Below are 26,496 nucleotides of genomic sequence, written 5' to 3' on the forward strand. Positions count from 1 at the left end.
GGAAAAGTTTGGACACCCCTGGTACAAAACCTTGCTTTGATGTGCAGTCTATAAACTACCACTAGGGGGCAGTGCAGGTCAACAGGAAAACTGTGCAGGTGTGAAAATATTAAATATTATGCAGATTTTGTCTCTCTGACAGACATCTGGGTTATTTTTCATCCATTAATGAAGTCAGAGAATGTCATCAACATTCTATATAACCCCTAAAGACGCAGGTGGGTTTCTTCCTCACTAAAGTCATCCAAACATTCTTGCTCCATATGGAACAGAAAAATAGGCTTTTCCTGAACTGTTTCCACTTAGTTAAATAATAAAGTGTTTCCACATTTTTTAAATAAAAGCTTGTTAAATCTCTCTGTTCTCCTTCTTCCTTCACCAATTCAAAATGTGAGGCGACAAGTAGACTCTTAAGTGAGTGTGGATGTGACCAGTGCACAAAGTCAGCTGGGATAGGCTCCAGCTCCGTGACCCTAATGAGGAGGAGGGGTGAAGAAAATGGATGGATGGATGTCCAGAGCAGGGCTCCCTAAACTTTTTGACTGGAGGGCCACAGTGGGATTAAAGAATCTATTCGTATGTATATATATGTATGTGTTTGTATGTATGTATGTATGTATGTATGTATGTGTTTGTATGTATGTGTTTGTATGTATATATGTATGTATGTATGTGTTTGTATGTATGTATGTATGTGTTTGTATGTATGTGTTTGTATGTATATATGTATGTATGTATGTGTTTGTATGTATGTGTTTGTATGTATATATGTATGTATGTATGTGTTTGTATGTATGTATGTATGTGTTTGTATGTATATATGTGTTTGTATGTATATATGTATGTATACAGTATATGTGTTTGTATGTATATCAAGGGAGATCATCATTCAGTCACTATGCAACACATAGCTGGAATAAACTTCCTGAAGATGTCAGACTCTCCCCAACTCTCACTACTTTTAAAACTAGACTGAAGACTTTTATGTTCACCTTAGCTTTCAGCTAAATCTTTTAATCTTTTAACTTTTAACGTCTGCACTGTTTTTATTTTTATTGTCTGCATTTAATTTTGCTTTTATTTTCTTTCATTTCACTTTGTTGTCTGTGAAGCACTTTGAGTCTGCCTTGTGTATGAAAAGCGCTATACAAATAAAGTTGCCTTGCCTTGCCTTGCCTTGCCTTGCCTTGCCTATATATGTATGTATGTATGTATATATGTGTTTGTATGTATATATATATATATATATATATATGTGTTTGTATGTATGTATGTATGCGTTTGTATGTATATATGTATGTGTTTGTATGTATGTATGTATGTATGTGTTTGTATGTATGTATGTGTTTGTATGTATATATGTATGTATGTGTATATGTATGTATGTGTTAGTATGTATATATGTATGTATGTATACAGTATATGTGTTTGTATGTATATATGTATGTGTTTGTATGTATGTATGTATGTGTTTGTTTGTATGTATGTATGTGTTTGTATGTATATATGTATGTATGTATGTGTTTGTATGTATACATATATGTATGTGTTTGTATGTATATATGTATGTATGTATGTGTTTGTATGTATATATGTATGTGTTTGTATGTTAAGTTAAGTTAAAGTTTAAGTACCAATGATTGTCACACACACACGAGGTGTGGTGAAATTTGTCCTCTGCATTTGACCCATCCCCTTGGGGAGCAGTGGGCAGCAGCGGCGCCGCGCCCGGGAATCATTTTGGTGATTTAACCCCCAATTCCAACCCTTGATGCTGAGTGCCAAGCAGGGAGGTAATGGGTCCCATTTTTATAGTCGTATATATGTATATGTTTGTATGTATATATGTATGTATGTACATATGTATGTGTTTGTATGTATGTGTTTGTATGTATATATGTATGTGTTTGTATGTATATATGTATGTGTTTGTATGTATATATGTATGTATTTGTATGTATATATGTATGTATGTATATATGTATGTATGTGTTTGTATGTATGTGTTTGTATGTATATATATATATATATATATATATTTATACAAATCCATTTTCTACCGCTTGTCCCTTTCGGGTTGCGGGGGGTGCTGCAGCATATATACATGTGTATATACATATACATATATACAAACATATACATATATATTTACATATACATGCATATATACATATATATTTACATATACATGTATATATACATATATATATATATATACATATATATATATATATATATATATATATACACACACATAAGATATATGTATATATATATATATATATATATATATATATATATATATATATATATATATATATATATATATATATATATATATATATATATATATATATATATATATATATATATATATATATATATATATATATATATATATATATGTATGTGTGTGTATACATGTATAAATCTTTGTTGTTGTTGTTGTCTTGTCCCCATAACTTTCCCCTGTGTCTTCTTTTTTCTTCTTCTTCTTTCTATCGAGTCCTGCGCCAAACAGTGAATATACCCAAACGTTTAATAAAGTCAAATACAAATAAGGCAACAAGAGAAGTATCCGACACTTCTCTTTTCTAAAGTCCACGTGCACAGCAGATATAGATCAACAACATGAGTACGGACAGATGTGGCACGAGGGCCGTAGTTTGGGGACCCCTGGTGGACAGGAAGTACAAGTCCTCCACATTGCGATTGATTCTTCTGTTTGTTTAGGAGCTGAAAATGGGTTCAGTGTGTTATGTTACACAGATGTGTGGAAAAGCAAGACAGACATGGATGGCAGCAGACAAACACGTGAGAGGAGAACATGCAACATGCATCAAAGTGCTCATCAGGCATACACAATCACAGCTTGGCCGCGCTCCAGCGGACCCCCCATGGTCATTGAGGGAGCGCGCCCAGTCAGAGTGCCTCTCCTGCTCGCCTTCAGAAAAAAAGCGTCTGTCACAAGCCAAGCGAGGAAATCAAGCGCCACAGGCCTGCTCCTTTGAGATACCAAAGCCATTTTCTACATTCGGCTTTCTCGGGAAGGAATACCCAGAATCCCCCAGCCCCGCAGGAGACAAGGGGTTAAGCTCATTCTCCCATGCAAATGAGGTCGTGCCTTATCGGGCCCAGTCCTACCTTGAAGGACTCAAAGAAGCCTCCGCCTCCTCCGCCGCCGTTCTCCAGCTTGTCGTCGTCTCCGCCCAGACCCATCATGGACTGGCTGTTGACATGCAGATCCTCGTACAGGGTCTCCAGCAGGGCTGAGCGGGTGCGCTCCTGAAGCAGGAAGTGCCATTCATTAGGGCTTTTTATTCTTAGGGGTAACAATTCAGGATCCATTCTCCATTGGAAACCATTATCATACATGTATATACTGTATATATATATATATATATATATATATATATATATATATATATAGTACCTCATATATATATATATATATATATATATATATATATATATATATACATACATATACAGTACATACACATATATACATATACATACACATATATAAATATACTGTACATATACATATTCACATACACACATATATATACAGTTTCGTTCATAATAGTAGCAGTGTGTTTAAAAAGGTGAGTAAACCTCAAAATTCTTCAAATAAATTGTATATTAATGAACACAAATGCATTGGGGACACTGCACTGTCAGGTCAAACACTGATGACATCTATTAAACAAGACAAGAAGCAAAGAATCAAACAGAGACAGAATTCAATTTGGACTCTTGCTAGTGATGTGGGACTGCTATTATTTTGAACACCACTGTACATAAATATATACACATACACATACATAGAACATACATAACAAAACGTCACATGTCGGACCATAATAATAACATGAATGTGCAGTAAATGAGTGTCTCCATGGTGACGCCCCGTACAGTACACAAAAAATTCCTCATTTAAATATGTTTTGGCGTCTTTTAGTATTTTTAATGACGTCCGTTTCTTTCGCATAGAATATACATTATTAAAATATTTATTTCTTCTTAAAAAAACTTCATTTTTGCGTATTGAGCATGCATCCTCAGCGATAAAAAAAGACAAAAATTGTCTGTCAGAATATTTGTATCTAAGTTATCACGAAACTTTGTGTTTCAATGAGTTCCCGGCGAGCAGACAAAAGCTGTCTTTGATCTTACCAAGCAAAAGGCTTGTAAAACTCCAATGTGTAGGATGGGAAGCGACATGAAGGTGTCGTTTTTTTTTATGTATTGTAATATACAGGAAGATTTTGTCTTGACCCGAGATCTACAAAGCGGAGAGGAAGCAGGACCTGACCCCCCTCCAGGCACCTTTTATTTGAACTGTTTTGTAACCAAAGGCGACGGCTGTTTACGACCCCCCTTCCTTTAGAAACAGCTGTTGCCATGTAATTAGGGAAAGTCCAAATAAAAGAGGAGGCGTACAATCTTTCGTCAGAGCGTGGTGGGACACTGTTCAAAGAGTACAGCCCAGACGTTTCTGCTCTGTCTCTGTTTAATTCCTTGCTTCTTGTCTGTTTAATAGATGTCATCAATGCTTGAACCTGACATTGTCTCCTACTTTTTTGAAAACGTAACAAAACGTCACATGTAGGAGCATGATAACATGAATGTACAGTAAATGAGTGTCTCCATGGTGATGCCCTGTATAGTACACAAAGAATCCTCATTCAAATACGTTTTGGCGTCTTTTCATATTTTTAATGACGTCCGTTTTTTTCTGCATGGAATATATATTATTAAAATATTTATTTCTTCTTCAAAAAATTATTTTTATGCATATTGAGCATGCAACTTCAGCGATAAAAAAACTAAAATTGTCTCCTGCTTTTTTGAAAACGTAACAAAACGTCACGTGTAGGAGCATGATAACATGAATGTGCAGTAAATGAGTATCTCCATGGTGACGCCCCGTATAGTACACAAAAAATCCTCATTTAAATACGTTTTGGTGTCTTTTAGTATTTTTAATGACCTCCGTTTTTTTCGCATGGGATAAATATTATTAAAATATTTATTTATTCTTAAAAAAACTTAATTTTCGCGTATTGAGGATGCATGCACCTTCAGCGATTAAAACAAAACTGTCTTCTGCTTTTTTGAAAACGTAACAAAACGTCACATGTAGGAGCATGACAAAATGAATGTGCAGTAAATGAGTGTCTCCATGGTGATGCCCTGTATAGTACACAAAAACTGTCATTTAAATACATTTTGGTGTCTTTTAGTATTTTTAATGACGTCCGTTTTTTTCGCGTTGGAATATATATTATTAAAATATGTTTTTCTTCTTAAAAAACGTTATGAAGTATAATTTTTGCGTATTGAGCATGCACCTTCAGCGATAAAAAAAAAACCAAAACTGTCTCCTGTTTTTTTTAAAACGTAACAAAACGTCACATGTAGGAGCATGATAACATGAATGTGCAGTAAATGAGTGTTTCCATGGTGACGCCCTGTATAGTACACACAAAATCCTCATTTAAATACGTTTTGTTGTCTTTTAGTAAGTTTAATGACGTCTGTTTTTTTCGCATAGAATATGTATTATTAAAATATTTATTTCTTCTTAAAAAAAACTTAAATTTTTGCGTATTGAGCATGCACCTTCAGCGATTACAAAAACAAAAACTGTCTCCTGCTTGTTTGAAAACGTAACAAAACGTCACATGTAGGAGCATAACATGAATGTGCAGTAAATGAGTGTCTCCATGGTGACGCCCTGCATAGTACACAAAAAAATCCTCATTTAAATACGTTTTGTTGTCTTTTAGTATTTTTAATGATGCCCGTTTTTTTCGCATAGAATACATATTATTAAAATATTATTTTTTTCTTAAAAAAAAAAATCATTTTTGCGTATTGAGCATGCACCTTCAGCGATAAAAAAACAAAAATTGTCTCCTGCTGTTTTGAAAACGTACACAAAAAATCCTCTTTTAAATACGTTTTGGTATCTTTTAGTATTTTTAATGACGTCCGTTTTTTTCGCATAGAATACATATTATTAAAATATTTATTTCTTCTTAAAAAAACTTAATTTTAGCGTATTGAGCATGCAACTTCTGCGATAAAAAAAACAAACTGTCTCCTGCTTGTTTGAAAACATAACAAAATGTGCAGTAAAGGAGTGTTTCCATGGTGATGCCCCGTATAGTACATGCAAAATCCTTATTTAAATACGGCGGTCTGCACCATTTTTCAATTGCACATACAGTCTTAGTAGATCACGCCCAACATGCTATTTTATAGATTGCTCAGGTGGGATTTTTTGTTTGCGAAATTAAACACGGACAAACCGACGACTTTGTTCAGCGTAATCTTTAGCTGTGCAATAACCCAGACCAAAATAACCCAAAATGTGGCAAACCTTTGGTGAATATTTTGGTCAAAAAACGAATCCTACTAAAAGTGAGGAGTGCAAAAAGCAAGATGTCGGTGTAGTCTGTTCCAGGGTTAAAAAGTTGCCGTCATAATAACGTTACAGCGGAACCCTCTCCTCACCTCCAGCTTGGCAAACTTCTCCGCCTTGTAGCAGGCGTACTCGGCATTGATGAGCTTGGTGAACAGGAACTCGCGAAGCTCCGGGCCCTGAGGAGGTTGCAGATCACCCGCAGGGTCGCAAAGAGAGAAGAACAATTGAAGGATTTTTTTCCGCCCTGCCGGCGGCACGCCATCACTAACCTTTTTGAAGACGGCCGGGTCAGGCAGGGCCGGCCCGAAGAAGGGCACGTCATCCCTGGCTGTCACAGACACCTGCCAACGGAGGAGGCGGCAGCGCTCAAATGGTGAATTTGTGGAAAAACCTCATGTTCCCCGGAGACCAACCTTATAGGCGACGTAGTCCGTGCACGCCTTGTCCAGCTGCACCACCACGTAGGCGTGCAGGAAGTTGGACTGGATCATGTCGGGGACAAAGGGCGTGTTGGCGTCCTGGAACACGATGGCGATGATGTCGTTGCCTATGTGCCTTTTTCTCTGCAGCTGGATGACAACATCAAAATACCGTAAGTGCACTAACTACAACTGGGGCGTTTTATTTTGAAAACTCAAAACCTTTTTTCAACTTTGATAATTATTTGGAGCGCAACAATCTTCAAATTGGGCCCGCGAGATGTCATGAAGGCAACTTACTGGAGATGTCCGATAATATCAGGCTGCCGATATTATCGGCCGATAAATGCTTTAAAATGTGATATCGGAAATTATCGGTATTGGTTTCAAAAAGTAAAATGTATGACTTTTTAAAACGCCGCTGTGTACACGGACGTAGGGAGAAGTACAGAGCGCCAATAAACCTTAAAGGCACTGCCTTTGCGTGCCCGGCCCAGTCACATAATATCTACGGCTTTTCACACACACAAGTGAATGCAAGGCATACTTGGTCAACAGCCATACAGGTCACACTGAGGGTGGTCGTAAAAACAACTTTAACACTGTTACAAATATGCGCCACACTGTGAACCCACACCAAACAAGAATGACAAACACATTTCGGGAGAACACCCGCACGGTAACACAACATAAACACAACAGAACAAATACCCAGAACCCCTTGCAGCACTAACTCTTCCGGGACGCTACAATATACACCCCCCGCTACACCCTACTAAGGTTTTCCTTATTTTGGAAAACCTTTTTACATTGTTTAATGCATCCAGCGGGGCATCACAACAAAATTAGGCATTATAATGTGTTAATTCCACGACTATTCCACAGTATCGGTTGATATCGGAATGGGTAATTAAGATTTGGACAATATCGGAATATCGGACATCTCTACAACTTACCCACAGGGAGATTAGATTTTTGATGCTGCTATCATGTCGCCATCTGGTGGACAAGGTGAGTAACTCAAGTCAACGACCTTTATTTTGCACAGAATGGGGGAATGTGCAGCATTTACTTATATGACCCAATGCAAAAAAACCTTCCCTAGTCATAGTGCATACATTAAAAAATACAAATCCAACCAACACAAAATGTCAACAGACATGGTCACACATAACACAACCTGCTCACAGAGCTTTGTGGACATTATAAAACTTTTTTTTTTTACAATTATATTCATTTAAATCCATTACAAAGCATGATGGCAAAAGGCAAAACACTCTCCACACTACTTATCCATGTTTTTGGCACATTTTAGCTGCTTGATATTTGTGATTGATTACAAAACTTTCAAGAGGTCGTACACCATTTTAAAAACATTGGGAGCTAGTTCTATGATGAACTACATTCCTCCATAATATAGATAAATAGCTCTGATAGAGTTCTGTATTACTTAAAAGAAAACTGTTTTTGGTTGAATAACATTTTAATAAACATTTAATAAAGTGTAATACAAATAAGGCAATAAAAGAAGTAACCAACACTTCTCTTTTGTACAGTAAATCTGTACAACAGATCATCTACATCAACAATATGATTTGTTGATGTGGCTAGACACAACTGATTAAAAAATAAATAAATAATAATAATAATAAATAATAATATTTCAAAAATTATATATATTATTTTAAATCGTTTTTTTAAATTTGTACTAAATAAATGATAAATGGGTTATACTTGTATAGCGCTTTTCTACCTTCAAGGTACTCAAAGCGCTTTTGACACTATTTCCACATTCACCCATTCACACACACATTCACACACTGATGGCGGGAGCTGCCATGCAAGGCGCTAACCAGCACCCATCAGGAGCAAGGGTGAAGTGTCTTGCCCAAGGACACAACGACGTGACTAGGATGGTAGAAGGTGGGGATTGAACCCCAGTAACCAGCAACCCTCCTGGCACAGCCACTCTACCAACTTCGCCACGCCGTTCCATTATTCAAAATCTATTTTAAAAAAAATTTTTTTTTAATCGATTAAGAATATATATATATATATATATATATATATATATATATATATATATATATATATATATATATATATATATATATATATATATATATATATATATATATATATATATATATATATATATATATATATATATATATATATTCGAATAAATCTCAATTTTTACTTTTAGGATAGGTCTTTATTGTCATTGCACAAGTACAACGAAACTTTTTTTTAACGATTCTTAATCGATTAAAAAAAAATAATTAAAAAAATATGTTTTTAAATAGATTTTTGAATAAAACAAATAAAAAAACTATTTAAAAAAATACATACAATTTTTGAAATAACAAAAATAAATCTAACATCTATTTAAAAAATAAAATAATATATATATATATATATATATATATATATATATATATATATATATATATATATATATATATATATATATATATATATATATATATATATATATATATATAAATATTTTTTTTTAATCTATTTTTTTGGATCGATTAAAAATCGTTAAAAGTAAGATTCGATATTCATTTTGACACCTCTATTAATAACAAACTATAATACAGTATTTGAGCCGGAAGGCAAAGCTCTCAATTTACCGGTCGATCTACGTTCCCATCCTCACCTATGGTCATGAGCTTTGGGTCATGACCGAAAGAACAAGATCACGGGTACAAGCGGCCCAAATGAGTTTCCTCCGCCGGGTGGCGGGGCTCTCCCTTAGAGATAGGGGGAGAAGCTCTGCCATCCGGGAGGAGCTCAAAGTAAAGCCGCTGCTCCTCCACATGGAGAGGAGCCAGATGAGGTGGTTCGGGCATCTGGTCAGGATGCCACCCGAACGCCTCCCTAGGGAGGTGTTTAGGGCACGTCCGACCGGTAGGAGGCCACGGGGGAAGACCCAGGACACGTTGGGAAGACTATGTCTCCCGGCTGGCCTAGGAACGCCTCGGGATCCCCCGGGAAGAGTTGGACGAAGTGGCTGGGGAGAGGGAAGTCTGAGCTTCCCTGCTTAGGCTGCTGCCCCCGCGACCCGACCTCGGATAAGCGGAAGAAGATGGATGGATGGATGGATATAATACAGTAGTTAGACAGAAAATATTTAGCACGAATGTAGCACAAATGATCACGACTGGTTTGGGGAGAGATGTCCAATTACGATTTTTTTGTTAAATCTGATCTTTTTAGTGGCCGTTCACATTACATTAAACAAACTAAGCACTGCAGTGTTCACGGGAGTAAACATGGCTTCCACTCCAGTCGCTCTCAGTACTGGTGCGTTTGTGGCCATTTCAGGGATTTTGTGCAGTCAAAGTCAACATTTTGTGAACGGAATTATTGAATGTAGAAGATTAAGAAGGAAGAGGACAAAGTATTTTGACTAGTTTTACGGGGTATTTTGTTTCAAGGAGTGCTGGAACTTTCACGTGAGTTCCTAAAATATTTAATTTTATGATTAATAACATGTTAACGACACATTAATAACACAAAACGTAACAAAACTATAAGAGTCAAAACTATTTTGCAGCACAAACAAATGGAATAAGTTTAGTCACAAACAGAGATTTTCGCAGCACAAATGTAACACAAACAATTGGGACACGTTTGGGGAGATGTGGACAAGGTAGGGGGAACAACTTCACACAGGCTAATAATAATAGATAATAATAATAATATTATTATTAATAATAATGAAACTAATAATAATAATAACATTCATATTAATAATAATAATAATAATGATACTGATAATAATATTATTATTAATAATAGAAATAATAACTATGTAAAGCGCCTTGAGTCACTAGAGAAAAGCGCTATATAAATAAACTTCAATAATAGTAATAATAATGATAATAATATTAATAATAATAATAATGATGATAATGTTAATAATAATAATAATGGTAATAATATTAATAACTATGTAAAGTACTTTGAGTCACTACAGAAAAGCGCTTTATAAATAAACTTCACTTCACATAATAATAATAATAATATGAATAATAATGATAATAATGTTAACAATAATATTAATAATAATACTGATAATAATATTATTCATAATAATAATAATAATGATAACTATGTAAAGCGCTTTGAGTCACTAAAGAAAAACGCTATATAAATAAACTTCACTTCACATAATAATAATAATAATAATAGTAATAATAATAATGATAATGATAATAATATCAATAATAATAATAATGGTAATAATAATGATAGCAATGTAAAGTACTTGAAGTCAGCAGAGAAAAGCGCTATATGAATAAACTTCACTTCACATAATAATATTGATAATGTTAATAATAATATTAATAACAATAATAATGTTAATAATAATAATAATAATAATAATGGTAATAATAATGATAAGTATGTAAAGTGCTTTGAGCCACTAGAGAAAAGCGCTTTATAAATAAACTTCACTTCATATAATAATAATAATAATAATAATATTAATGATAATTGGTATTGTTAATAATACTAATAATAATAATGATATTGATAATATAATCAATAATAATAATGATCATATTTTTTTAAGTTAAAGTACCAATGATTGTCACACACACACGAGGTGTGGCGAAATTATTCTCTGCATTTGACCCATCACCCTTGATCACCCCCTGCGAGGTGAGGGGAGCAGTGAGCAGCAGCGGTGGCCGCGCCCGGGAATCATTTTTGGTGATTTAACCCCCAATTCCAACCCTTGATGCTGAGTGCCAAGCAATGATACTGATAATATTATTAACAATAATAACGATAATAATAATGATATGTATGTAAAGCCTTTGGAGTCACTAGAGAAAAGCGCTATATAAATAAACTTTATTTCGCATAATAATAATAATAGTAATACTAATAATAATAATGACAATGATAATAATACTAATGACAATAATGTTAATAATAATAATAATAATAATAATAATAATAATAATAATAATAATAATAATAATAATAATAATAATGGTAATAATAATGATAACTATGTTTGGCCCTGTGATGAGGTGGCGACTTGTCCAGGGTGTACCCCGCCTTCCGCCCGAATGCAGCTGAGATAGGCTGAAGCACCCCCCGCGATCCCAAAAGGGAAAAGCGGTAGAAAATGGATGGATGGATGGATGTAAAGCGCTTTGAATCACCAGAGAAAAGTGCTATATAAACTTCACTTCACATAATAATAGTAATAGTAATAATAATAATAATAATAATGATAATAATAATAGTAATATTGATAATTATAATACCTGCTGGGAGTCTCCCTCGGTGTAAGGCAGCTTGGTGGACACGTGGAACATAATGTCCTTGTTGTGGAAGGTGGTGTAAACCGACTCACTCCCCGTCTGCCCGTGAGCGACATCCAGGCCTCCTCGGAACCTGGAGGACCGGCCAGAGAAACGTGAGGCGGGGGAAAAAACGAGACAAGAAGTTTTCAATCAAACCGTGAGCTGCTCCACAAATCACTTTTACAAGGAATTAATTGAAAGGATCAATAGGAGTGATCAATAGCAGTGATTGATGGGCAGCAGCAAAAGGTGCTGAGGGCAGCAAGAGCTTCACTGCTAAATTGTGGCAAGATACTATGGCAATCTTTACTAAATAAAACTTGTACTTCAATCTGACAAAACCAAAATGATGTGTTTTTTAAAACCAATTAAGAAATGATTGAACGAGTTTCTGTCTATAAATATCTTATTATACAATTTATACAATGATTATACTTTTCTTACCTATTGGTGCATGCTTTTGTGTACAAACCCCAAAAGCAGTGAAGTTGTCACGTTGTGTAAATGGTAAATAAAAAGAGAATACAACAAATCCTTTTCAACTTATATTCAATTGAATAGACTGCAAAGACAAGATATTTCATGTTCACACTAATAAACTTCTTTTTTTTTTGTTGCAAATAATCATGAACTTACAATTTAACGGCAGCAACACATTGCAAACAAGTTTGCACAGGGGCATGTTCACCACTGTGTTACATGGCCTTTCCCTTTAACAACACTCAGTAAACATTTGGTTAAATGCAACAATACATATATGTAATGATAACTTGAATTGCAAGAGAAAGCAGATAAATGGAGGGGAAGAAAGAGGAGCGGACTGTGTTAACCTTGTAGATTGTTATAGTAAAAATAGGTTAAGCTTTGTCAGTGTGACGTGTTTTACCCAGTTTACCCTGTTAAAGTTAAAGTACCCATGATTGTCACACACACACTAGGTGTGGCGAAATTATTCTCTGCATTTGACCCGTCACCCTTGATCACCCCCTGGGAGGTGAGGGGAGCAGTGAGCAGCAGCGGTGGCCGCGCCCGGGAATAATTTTTGGTGATTTAACCCCCAATTCCAACCCTTGATGCTGAGTGTCAAGCAGGGAGGGAATGGCTCCCATTTTTATAGTCTTTGGTATGACTCGGCCAGAGCAACAACGTTAATATATGTTTGATGAAAGGTGATTATATGCATGAGTGTATGTATGTTTATGTACTTGTAAATGTACATATCTGTGTATATGTATGTTTGTACAGTGAATGTATATGTACAGTATATGTATATGTGTGTTTGTACAGTGAATGTATATGTACAGTATGTGTATATGTGTGTTTGTACAGTGAATGTATATGCACATGTATGTGTATATGTATGTTTGTACAGTGAATGTATATGTACAGTATGTGTATATGTGTGTTTGTACAGTGAATGTATATGCACATGTATGTGTATATGTATGTTTGTACAGTGAATGTATATGTACATGTATGTGTATATGTATGTTTGTACAGTGAATGTATATGTACAGTATGTGTATATGTGAGTTTGTACAGTGAATGTATACGTACAGTATGTGTGTATGTATGTTTGTACTGTGAATGTGTGTGTACATGTATGTACTGTATTTGTGTACGTATGTGCGAGCGTAGGTACCTATGTTAGCGTGTATATACCTATGTGTGAGCGTATGTATTTATGTATGTATGTATATATGAATGAATAATGTCACAGCTAGTTACATCAAGCTGTGCCTTTATGTTGGGTTTTCCCCACACCTGTTTTCTGTTTGCAATTAAGACAATTTAAGTTGATGCTTTTTCTACCTTGGTTGGCGAGACATTGCTGATGCTGCCGTTTTCTGTTCACTGGTGACTACAGACAATCTTTTTCCATGCTGCGCTCTAGTACGCTCTTACTTTGTGGACGCAGTCTGCTCCAAATTTCATAGTAAGTGTTTTTTGCTGCGTTGCAGCATTTTGTTTTGTGTCAGTCGTAGTCTGGCCGTTAAGAGCACTTCCCTTCTGCTCTCACCTTTTGTTTTTGCTTGCTTTAATTAATAAATACCCCTTTTTACTTCACGCTGCTACCTCGTTCATCTGCAGCCCTAAAATCACAACAACCTCCTGCGTCTTCCACGACGCACCGTTTGACAGAATAATTGTGTACAAAACCCAAAAGCAGTGAAGTTGTCACGTTGTGTAAATGGTAAATAAAAAGAGAATACAATGATTTGCAAATCCTTTTCAACTTACATTCAATTGAATAGACTGCAAAGACAAGATATTTAACGTTCCAACTGGAAAACTTTATTTATTTTTTTAAATATTAGCTCATTTGGAATTTGATGCCTGCAACATGTTTCAAAAAAGCTGACACAAGTGGCAAAAAAGACTGATAAAGTTGAGGAATGCTCATCAAACACTTATTTGGAACATCCCACAGGTGAACAGGCAAATTGGGAACAGGTGGGTGCCATGATTGGGTATAAAAGTAGCTTCCATGAAATACTCAGTCATTCACAAACAAGGACGGGGCGAGGGTCACCACTTTGTCAACAAATGCGTGAGCAAATTGTTTAAGAACAACATTTCTCAACCAGCTATTGCAAGGAATTTAGGGATTTCACCATCTACGCTCCGTAATATCATCAAAAGGTTCAGAGAATCTGGAGAAATCACTGCATGTAAGCGGCAATGCCCGTGACTTTTGATCCCTCAGGCGGTCCCGCATCAAAAATCGACATCAGTGTGTAAAGGATATCACCACATGGGCTCAGGAACACTTCAGAAACCCACTGTCAGTAACTACAGTTTGTCGCTACATCAGTAAGTGCAAGTTAAAACTCTACTATGCAAAGCCAAAGCCATTTATCAACAACACCCAGAAACGCCGCCGGCTTCGCTGGGCCCGAGCTCATCTAAGATGGACTGATGCAAAGTGTAAACGTGTTCTGTGGTCTGACGAGTCCACATTTCAAATTGTTTTTGGAAACTGTGGACGTTGTGTCCTCCGGACCAAAGAGGAAAAGAACCATCCGGATTGTTATAGGTGCAAAGTTGAAAAGCCAGCATGTGTGATGGTATGGGTGTGTATTAGTGCCCAAGGCATGGGTAACTTACACATCTGTGAAGGCACCATTAATGCTGAAAGGTACATACAGCTTTTGGAGCAACATATGTTGCCATCCAAGCAACATTATCATGGACGCCCCTGCTTATTTCAGCAAGACAATGCCAAATCACATGTTACAACAGTGTGGCTTCATAGTAAAAGAGTGCGGGTACTAGACTGGCCTGCCTGTAGTCCAGACCTGTCTCCCATTGAAAATGTGTGGTGCATTATGAAGCCTAAAATACCACAACGGAGACCCCCGGACTGTTGAACAACTTAAGCTGTACATCAAGCAAGAATGGGAAAGAATTCCACTTCAAAAATGTGTCTCCTCAGTTCCCAAACCTTTACTGAGTGTTGTTAAAAGGAAAGGCCATGTACAGTAACACAGTGGTAAAAATGCCCCTGTGACAACTTTTTTGAAATGTGTTGCTGCCATTAAATTCTAAGTTAATGATTATTTGCAAAAAAAAAAAAAAGGTTTCTCAGTGTTAACATGAAATATCTTGTCTTTGCAGTCTATTCAATTGAATATAAGTTGAAAAGGTTTGCAAATCATTGTATTCTGTTTTATTTATTAATTACACAACGTGACAACTTCACTGGTTTTGGGGTTTGTACAATAAATGTGTCTCCCTGTATGTGCGGGAACCAAAGTGTTGATATGAAGTCAATCAGTAAATACACTCTAATTGTTTAATATGTTTGCATGATCCAAAGTCCTAATTTACGTCTTAAAAATCTCAGTAAAAAAATCATCCAAACCCTTTAAAGTCGTGCAGTTCAATCTTCTGGCCCAGAAAGTCCAAAAACTCCACAAAAGCCGTACTTTCCTCCACGTTCCCAAAGAGTTCCTCCTCCGTGGTCTGCAAGGAAGCTCAATCAGGGGGGACCTTTTCAAAATAAAACCCGTGGGGGTCTTACTCACCTGTCCGAACCTTTGATACACCACGCCGAACTTGAAGTTGTTGCTGATGACGTGCTCGTCGAAGGTGGCGATGAGACGTGACGCCTGAGGACCAAAACTGGTGAGCGGGACCAGATCTTGACCAAGGGTGGACTGGTGGCTTACCTTGGGGTAGAGGACCGGATAAAAGCGATCCACGTTGACCTCCTCGCAAATCAGCTGTGGACGATGAAGATGACGTTTGGAGACACTTTTGTGACCCTTGGATGACTTCGGTCTTACCTTGGCCATCTGGACCACGTTGGGGAACTCGGTGAGGCAGGAGATGGGGATGACGTCCTGGTAGGTTTTTAGCTTGGTGCTGAAAGTCAAAATAGTTTTGCTATTCCAATAACTCCAGTGGAGATTTCAAGTCCACAACAATTTCTGTTCAGGTATGTGGAGGGAGGTGTGGCCAGCGCGCCTGCAGGAGCAAAGGTTTACCGCCTCTGTCTGTGGGGCTGAGGACGAGCACCATTGGATGGGGGCGGGGCATGTGCTGACGGCGAGACACAGCTAACAGGTGGTATGTGTTAATCTAATCATCTGTTGTCTTTAACAGTAGGCGCCCGAGCGCAGGGTGGGTGGGGGGGAGAGAGGATACGGACGTGACTGAAAAGTCATGTTCTGCTGGAGAAAGACTTTGACAAAAATCTATGCACATTAAAACTTTGTTAAAACTGCACACTTGGCTCCTGTGCCGTGTCTACAGTGGAACTGCTAGGAAGCAACTTCCACAAGGTCTATAAGCCTCATGCAAGTCTCTTTCAGGGGTGTCAGACCTTTTTTAAAGGAGGGCTACGTCGCAGTTATGGCTGTCCTCAGAGGGCCGCGTAACTGAATAATATTTGAATATTAATGTATAAGGCAGACCTGGGCATTCAGCGGCCCGCGGGCCACATCCGGCCCTTTGTGCGTCCCTGTCCGGCCCGCGTGAGGCCAATCATAAAATACAAAATCAATTTAAAAAAGTATCTATGTCGAGTGTGCAATACAATAAAGAATATAATTTGAATCGCCACTACACGACGAAGCACGAGGAAAAATACCGGAATCTGTCTGATGAAGCACGTGCAAGGGAGGCTGATGCGTTGATGGTAAAACTGCAAACCCAACAAGGACTTTTTGCCAAATTTCACACCCCCAGATATGCAGCCGTCAGGACAGGTTTCGTAATTTCTCACAAAATCGCCAGAAAAAGTAAGGCGTTTTCTGACGGAGTTTATTAAGGAGTGCTTATTGGACTCTGTTGCGCTGATATGCCCTGGAGAAGAGGGGCGCATTTGAGAACGTGTCACTCTCCCGACGCACTGTAACGAGGCGGGTTGAGACCATCGCTGGAAACTTGGAGCTTCAGCTGAAGAACAGAACGGCCGACTTTGACTGTTTTTCACTGGCTTTGGATAAGAGCTGCGATGTACGTGACACCGCCCAGCTGCTCATCTTCTTACGGGGGACGGCGTGGCGAAGTTGGGAGAGTGGCCGTGCCAGCAATCTGAGGGTTACTGGTTCAATCCCCACCTTCTACCTTCCTAGTCACGTCCGTTCTGTCCTTGAGCAAGACACTTCACCCTTGCTTCTGATGGGCCTGGTTAGCGCCGTGCATGGCAGCTCCCGCCATCAGTGTGTGAATGTGTGAATGTGGAAATAGCTCTTTGAGTTCCTTAAAAAGGTAGAAAAGCGCTATACAAGTACAACCCATTTACCATTTAGGTGGGAAAACTGCAGACTTTCAAATCACGGAGTAGCTGGCAGCCATGCAGTCAATTAAAGGGACAACCACAGGTAATGACTTGTTCACATAGGTAAAAGCGTGTTTGGACATGTTAGGACTGAAATGGGACAAGCTGGCAGGTGTGACAACAGATGGTTGTCCAAATCTGAGGGGGAAAAATGTTGGACTTTTAAAGAGGATGCAGGATAAAGTGACAGGAATTGACATTTTTGCATTGTATTATACATCAGGAAGTGTTGTGTATAATGTTTGCAGATGATACAAATGTACAAACCCCGTTTCCATATGAGTTGGGAAATTGTGTTAGATGTAAATATAAACGGAATACAATGATTTGTAAATCCTTTTCAACCCATATTCAGTTGAATGCACTACAAAGACAACATATTTGATGTTCAAACTCATAAACTTTTAATTTTTTGTTTGCAAATAATAATTAACCTAGAATTTCATGGCTGCAACACGTGCCAAAGTAGTTGGGAAAGGGCATGTTCACCACTGTGTTACATGGCATTTCCTTTTAACAACACTCAGTAAAGGTTTGGGAACTGAGGAGACACATTTTTGAAGCTTCTCAGGTGGAATTCTTTCCCATTCTTGCTTGATGTACAGCTTAAGTTGTTCAACAGTCCGGGGGTCTCCTTTGTGCTATTTTAGGCTTCATAATGCACCACACATTTTCAATGGGAGACAGGTCTGGACTACAGGCAGGCCAGTCTAGTACGCGCACTATTTTACTATGAAGCCACGTTGATGTAACACGTGGCTTGGCATTGTCTTGCTGAAATAAGCAGGGGCGTCCATGGTAACGTTGCTAGGATGGCAACATATGTTGCTCCAAAACCTGTATGTACCTTTCAGCATTATTGGCGCCTTCACAGATGTGTAAGTTACCCATGTCTTGGGCACTAATACACCCCCATACCATCACACATGCTGCCTTTTACACTTTGCGCCTATAACAATCCGGATGGTTCTTTTCCTCTTTGGTCCGGAGGACACGACGTCCACAGTTTCCAAAAACAATTTGAAATGTGGACTCGTCAGACCACAGAAAACTTTTCCACTTTGTATCAGTCAATCTTAGATGAGCTCAGGCCCAGCGAAGCCGACGGCGTTTCTGGGTGTTGTTGATAAATGGTTTTCGCCTTGCATAGGAGAGTTTTAACTTGCACTTACAGATGTAGCGACTAACTGTAGTTACTGACAGTGGGTTTCTGAAGTGTTCCTGGGCCCATGTGGTGATATCTTTTACACACTGATGTCACTTGTTGATGCAGTACAGCCTGAGGGATGGAAGGTCACGGGCTTAGCTGCTTACGTGCAGTGATTTCTCCAGATTCTCTGAACCCTTTGATGATATTACGGAGCGTAGATGGTGAAATCCCTAAATTCTTTGCAATAGCTGGTTGAGAAAGGTTTTTCTTAAACTGTTCAGCAATTTGCTCACGCATTTGTTGACAAAGTGGTGACCCTCGCCCCATCCTTGTTTGTGAATGACTGAGCATTTCATGGAATCTACTTTTATACCCAATCATGGCACCCACCTGTTCCCAATTTGCCTGTTCACCTGTGGTATGTTCCAAATAAGTGTTTGATGAGCATTCCTCAACTTTATCAGTATTTATTGCCACCTTTCCCAACTTCTTTGTCACGTGTTGCTGGCATCAAATTCTAAAGTTAATGATTATTTGCAAAAAAAAAAAAAGTTGATCAGTTTGAACATCAAATATGTTGTCTTTGTAGCATATTCAACTGAATATGGGTTGGAAATGATTTGCAAATCATTGTATTCCGTTTATATTTACATTTAACACAATTTCCCAACTCATATGGAAACGGGGTTTGTAATTTTTTTACACTGAATTTTTTTTCAATGAAATTGTCAGCATAATTCGATGTAAAAAAAAAATTAAGTTTACAAAATTAAAACGCAAAAAATTAAGTTACATAAATTCTGTGTCAAATAAAAGCTTTTCTAATAAAGACACAAATGAACCTCCATACAAATTGTTATGATTTTAATTTGTTCACAGTTCAGATGGAGTTTGATTTAGTGCGCGGCATAGATTTGGACGCGTGAGCAGGGTAACAATATTTTTTGTCCGGGTGGAAATCGGGAGAAATCCGTGAGAGTGGTGAGATTTTCAGGAGTGAGCACTGAAATTCACGACTCTCCTGGAAAAATTCAAAAGAGTTGGCAACTGTGATAGTCACACCCCACGCTGGTTCTATCTTTCCCTTCTCAGACAATTATTTCTATCTCAGAAGCTTCTTTGTGAAAATAATGACATCTTATTAAAGTCAGATAATGGCGTTAATGGGGAAAAAAGAAAAAGAAAATTAAAAGTCCTCCAACAATAGCGGGCTGTATAGTTAGCACAAGTCTGAGGTCGCGTCTCATTGAAGGCCAAATTAATGTGGACGCTAACAGCTTGAGCGGGTCAGACCATTCTTCCCTTCATCAGCAATTATGCTTCTTCAAATGACATCCAGACGGCCATCATCCCTCCACTCAGCGTGGCTCACGGGAGACATGAAATATCCCAGCAGGCACAACACATTGTTACAACCTTCATGTTTTTAAAACCCACTTCTAAACTACGCTGCAAAATAGTTGTATTGTTAAATTGAGACAAGGTTGATGTCTAGCGTTGGATCCACGTTGTTGGTTGGGAAATGACCACATTTCAATGGTCAAATCAACGTCACAACCTGACATTGAATAAACGTCGTCAAAAAGCATGTTGTTTCAACACTATGTTTGTGTTGTAGAATATTGGTTGGAAAAATGACCAAAATTCAATGGTCAAATTAACGTCACAACCCGACATTGATTAAATGTCATCATAAAGCATGTTGTTTCAACGTTGTATTTAAGTTGTAGAATATTTGTTGGAAAAATGACCACATTTCAATGGTCAAATCAACGTTGCAACCTCAAATTGATTAAACGTCGTCAAAAAGCATGTTTCAACGTTGTATTTGTGTTGGAAAATATTGGTTGGAAAATGACCAAAATGCAATGGTCAAATCAACGTCACAACCTGACATTGATTCTGCATTGACAAAAAGCATGTTGTTTCAACGTTGTATTTGTGTCGTAGAATATTGGTTGGAAAAATGACCAAATTTCAATGGTCAAATCAACGTCGCAACCTGACATTGATTAAATGTTATCAAAAAGCATGTTGTTTCAACGTTGTATTTGTGTTGTAGAATATTGGTTGGAAAAATTACAAAAATTCAATAGTCAAATCAACGTCATAACCTGACATTGATTAAACGTCAAAAAGTATGTTGTTTCAACGTTGAATTTGTGTAGAATATTGGTTGGGAAATGACCAAAATGCAATGGTCAAATCTACGTCACAATACGACATTGAATAAATGTCGTCAAAAAGCATGTTGTTTCAACGTTGTATTTGTGTTGTAGAATATTGGTTGGAAAAATGACCAAAATTCAATGGTCAAATCAACGTCACAACCTGACATTAAATAAACGTCGTCAAAAAGCATGTTGTTTCAACGTTGTATTTGGATTGTAGAATATTGGTTGGAAACTGACCAAATTTCAATGGTCAAATCAAGGTCAGAACCTGACATTGAATAAATGTTATCAAAAAGCATGTTGTTTCAACGTTGTATTTGTGTTGTAGAATATTGGTTGGAAAAATGACCAAAATTCAATGATCAACTCAACGTCAGAACCCAGCATTGATTCTGCGTTGTCAAAAAGCATGTTGTTTCAACGTTGTATGTGTGTTGTAGAATATCGGTTGAAAAAATTACTAAAATTCAATGGTCAAATCAACGTCATAACCTGACATTGATTAAACGTCGTCAAAAAGCATGTTGTTTCAACGTTGTATTTGTGTTGTAGAATATTGGTTGTTAAATACATTTCAATGGTCAAATCAACGTCAGAACCCAACATTGATTAAACGTTTTCAAAAAGCATGTTGTTTCAACGTTGTATATGGGTTGTAAAATATTGGTTGGAAAAATGACCAAATTTCAATGGTCAACTCTACATCTCAACCTGACATTAAATAAACGTCGTCAAAAAGCATGTTGTTTCAACACTATGTTTGTGTTGTAGAACATTGGTTGGAAAAATGACCAAAATTCAATGATCAAATCAACGTCAGAACCCAACATTGATTCTGCGTTGACAAAAAGCATGTTGTTTCAACGTTGTATTTGTGTTGTAGAATATTGGTTGAAAAAATTACTAAAATTCAATGGTCAAATCAACGTCATAACCTGACATTGATTAAACGTTGTCAAAAAGCATGTTGTTTCAACGTTGTATTTGTGTAGAATATTGGTTGGTAAATGACCAAAATGCAATGGTCAAATCAACGTCACAATACGACATTGAATAAACGTCGTCAAAAAGTATGTTGTTTCAACGTTGTATTTGTGTTGTAGAATATTGGTTGGGAAATGACCAAATGTTAATGGTCAAATCAACGTCGCAACCTAACATTGATTACATTTTATCAAAAAGTATGTTGTTTTAACGTTGTATTTGTGTTGTAGAATTTTGGTTGGGAACTGACCAAATTTCAATGGTCAAATCAAGGTACAAATCAAGAACCTGACATTGAATAAATGTTATCAAAAAGCATGTTGTTTAAACAATGTATTTGTGTTGTAGAATATTGGTTGGAAAAATGACCAAAATTCAATGATCAAATCAACGTCAGAACCCAACATTGATTCTGCGTTGACAAAAAGCATGTTGTTTCAACGTTGTATTTGTGTTGTAGAATATTGGTTGAAAAAATTACTAAAATTCAATGGTCAAATCAACGTCATAACCTGACATTGATTAAACGTTGTCAAAAAGCATGTTGTTTCAACGTTGTATTTGTGTAGAATATTGGTTGGTAAATGACCAAAATGCAATGGTCAAATCAACGTCACAATACGACATTGAATAAACGTCGTCAAAAAGTTTGTTGTTTCAACGTTGTATTTGTGTTGTAGAATATTGGTTGGGAAATGACCAAATGTTAATGGTCAAATCAACGTCGCAATCTGACATTGATTACATTTTATCAAAAAGTATGTTGTTTTAACATTGTATTTGTGTTGTAGAATTTTGGTTGGGAACTGACCAAATTTCAATGGTCAAATCAAGGTACAAATCAAGAACCTGACATTGAATAAATGTTATCAAAAAGCATGTTGTTTAAACAATGTATTTGTGTTGTAGAATATTGGTTGGAAAAATGACCAAAATTCAATGATCAAATCAACGTCAGAACCCAACATTGATTCTGCGTTGACAAAAAGTATGTTGTTTCAACGTTGTATTTGTGTTGTAGAATATTGGTTGGAAAAATTACAAAAATTCAATAGTCAAATCAACGTCATAACCTGACATTGATTAAACGTTGTCAAAAAGCATGTTGTTTCAACGTTGTATTTGTGTAGAATATTGGTTGGTAAATGACCAAAATGCAATGGTCAAATCAACGTCAAAATACGACATTGAATAAATGTTGTCAAAAAGCATGTTGTTTCAACATTGTATTTGTGTTGTAGAATATTGGTTGGAAAAATTACCAAATTTCAATGGTCAACTCAACGTCACAACCTGACATTAAATAAACGTCGTCAAAAAGTATGTTGTTTCAACATTGTATTTGTGTTGTAGAATATTGGTTGGGAAATGACCAAATGTTAATGGTCAAATCAACGTCGCAACCTGACATTGATTAAATTTGATCAAAAAGTATGTTGTTTTAACGTTGTATTTGTGTTGTAGAATATTGGTTGGGAACTGACCAAATTTCAATGGTTAAATCAAGGTCAGAACCTGACATTGAATAAATGTTATCAAAAAGCATGTTGTTTAAACAATGTATTTGTGTTGTAGAATATTGGTTGGGAAATGACCAAATGTTAATGGTCAAATCAACGTCGCAACCTGACATTGAATAAATGTTATCAAAAAGCATGTTGTTTCAACGTTGTATTTGTGTTGTAGAATATTGGTTGGAAAAATGACCAAAATGCAATAGTCAAATCAACGTCACAATACGACATTGAATAAATGTTGTCAAAAAGCATGTTGTTTCAACGTTGTATTTGTGTTGTAGAATATTGGTTGGAAAAATGACCAAATTTCAATGGTCAACTCAACGTCACAACCTGACATTAAATAAACGTCGTCAAAAAGTATGTTGTTTCAACGTTGTATTTGTGTTGTAGAATATTGGTTGGGAAATGACCAAATGTTAATGGTCAAATCAACGTCGCAACCTGACATTGATTAAATTTGATCAAAAAGTATGTTGTTTTAACGTTGTATTTGTGTTGTAGAATATTGGTTGGGAACTGACCAAATTTCAATGGTCAAATCAAGGTCAGAACCTGACATTGAATAAATGTTATCAAAAAGTATGTTGTTTAAACAATGTATTTGTGTTGTAGAATATTGGTTGGGAAATGACCAAATGTTAATGGTCAAATCAACGTCGCAACCTGACATTGAATAAATGTTATCAAAAAGCATGTTGTTTCAACGTTGTATTTGTGTTGTAGAATATTGGTTGCAAAAATTACCAAAATTCAATGATCAAATCAACATCAGAACCCAACATTGATTCTGCGTTGACAAAAAGCATGTTGTTTCAACGTTGTATTTGTGTTGTAGAATATTGGTTGGAAAAATTACAAAAATTCAATGGTCAACTCAACGTCACAACCTGACATTAAATAAACGTCGTCAAAAAGTATGTTGTTTCAACGTTGTATTTGTGTTGTACAATATTGGTTGGAAAAATTACAAAAATTCAATAGTCAAATCAACGTCATAACCTGACATTGATTAAACGTTGTCAAAAAGCATGTTGTTTCAACGTTGTATTTGTGTAGAATATTGGTTGGTAAATGACCAAAATGCAATGGTCAAATCAACGTCACAATACGACATTGAATAAATGTCGTCAAAAAGCATGTTGTTTCAACGTTGTATTTGTGTTGTAGAATATTGGTTGGAAAAATGACCAAATTTCAATGGTCAACTCAACGTCACAACCTGACATTAAATAAACGTCGTCAAAAAGTATGTTGTTTCAACATTGTATTTGTGTTGTAGAATATTGGTTGGGAAATGACCAAATGTTAATGGTCAAATCAACGTCGCAACCTGACATTGATGACATTTTATCAAAAAGTATGTTGTTTTAACGTTGTATTTGTGTTGTAGAATATTGGTTGGAAAAATAACAGAATTTAAATGGTCAACTCAACGTCACAACCTGACATTGAATAAAGGTCGTCAAAAAGCATGTTGTTTCAACGTTGTATTTGTGTTGTAGAATATTGGTTGGAAAAATTACTAAAATTCAATAGGCAAATCAACGTCATAACCTGACATTGATTAAACGTCGTCAAAAAGTATGTTGTTTCAACGTTGTATTTGTGTAGAATATTGGTTGGTAAATGACCAAATTTCAATGGTCAAATCAACGTCACAATACGACATTGAATAAACGTCGTCAAAAAGCATGTTGCTTCAACGTTGTATTTGTGTTGTAGAATATTGGTTGGGAAATGACCAGATTTCAATGGTCAAATTAACGTCAGAACCCAACATTGATTCTGCGTTGACAAAAAGCATGTTGTTTCAAAGTTGTATTTGTGTTGTAGAATATTGGTTGGAAAAATGACCAAATTTCAATGGTCAAATCAACGTCGCAACCTGACATTGATTAAATGTTATCAAAAAGCATGTTGTTTCAACGTTGTATTTGTGTTGTAGAATATTGGTTGGAAAAATTACAAAAATTCAATAGGCAAATCAACGTCATAACCTGACATTTATTAAACGTCGTCAAAAAGTATGTTGTTTCAACGTTGTATTTGTGTAGAATATTGGTTGGTAAATGACCAAATTTCAATGGTCAAATCAACGTCACAATACGACATTGAATAAATGTCGTCAAAAAGCATGTTGTTTCAACGTTGTATTTCTGTTGTAGAATTTTGGTTGGAAAAATTACCAAATTTCAATGGTCAACTCAAAGTCACAACCTGACATTAAATAAACGTCGTCAAAAAGCATGTTGTTTCAACGTTGTATTTGGGTTGTAGAATATTGGTTGGGAAATGACCAGATTTCAATGGTCAAATTAACGTCGCAACCTGACATTGATTAAATGTTATCAAAAACCCAACATTGATTCTGCGTTGACAAAAAGCATGTTGTTTCAACGTTGTATTTGTGTTGTAGAATATTGGTTGGAAAAATTACAAAAATTCAATAGTCAAATCAACGTCATAACCTGACATTGATTAAACGTCAAAAAGTATGTTGTTTCAACGTTGTATTTGTGTAGAATATTGGTTGGGAAATGACCAAAATGCAATGGTCAAATCAACGTCACAATACGACATTGAATAAATGTCGTCAAAAAGCATGTTGTTTCAACGTTGTATTTGTGTTGTAGAATATTGGTTGGAAAAATGACCAAAATTCAATGGTCAAATCAACGTCACAACCTGACAT

At 36.3% G+C, this 26,496-nt stretch overlaps 1 protein-coding gene across 8 annotated transcripts in view; it reads right to left on the bottom strand.

Moving 5' to 3' along the window:
• rap1gapb (RAP1 GTPase activating protein b) overlaps positions 1 to 26,496 on the bottom strand; it is a 411,217-nt gene that overhangs the window by 56,394 nt on the left and 328,327 nt on the right. For all 8 annotated transcript variants that reach the window (XM_062037572.1, XM_062037579.1, XM_062037573.1 and 5 more), the window contains 9 exons: positions 16,478 to 16,556; positions 16,361 to 16,414; positions 16,217 to 16,300; positions 16,054 to 16,154; positions 12,150 to 12,279; positions 6,850 to 7,005; positions 6,706 to 6,777; positions 6,526 to 6,612; positions 3,145 to 3,285 (listed from right to left, as the gene is read on the bottom strand). In XM_062037572.1, the coding sequence (XP_061893556.1) occupies positions 3,145 to 3,285; positions 6,526 to 6,612; positions 6,706 to 6,777; positions 6,850 to 7,005; positions 12,150 to 12,279; positions 16,054 to 16,154; positions 16,217 to 16,300; positions 16,361 to 16,414; positions 16,478 to 16,556 (904 nt within the window). The remainder of the gene's footprint in view (positions 1 to 3,144; positions 3,286 to 6,525; positions 6,613 to 6,705; positions 6,778 to 6,849; positions 7,006 to 12,149; positions 12,280 to 16,053; positions 16,155 to 16,216; positions 16,301 to 16,360; positions 16,415 to 16,477; positions 16,557 to 26,496) is intronic.

Source organism: Entelurus aequoreus, linkage group LG26 (genome assembly GCF_033978785.1).
Source record: "Entelurus aequoreus isolate RoL-2023_Sb linkage group LG26, RoL_Eaeq_v1.1, whole genome shotgun sequence".
Classification (NCBI taxonomy): Eukaryota; Metazoa; Chordata; class Actinopteri; order Syngnathiformes; family Syngnathidae; genus Entelurus; species Entelurus aequoreus.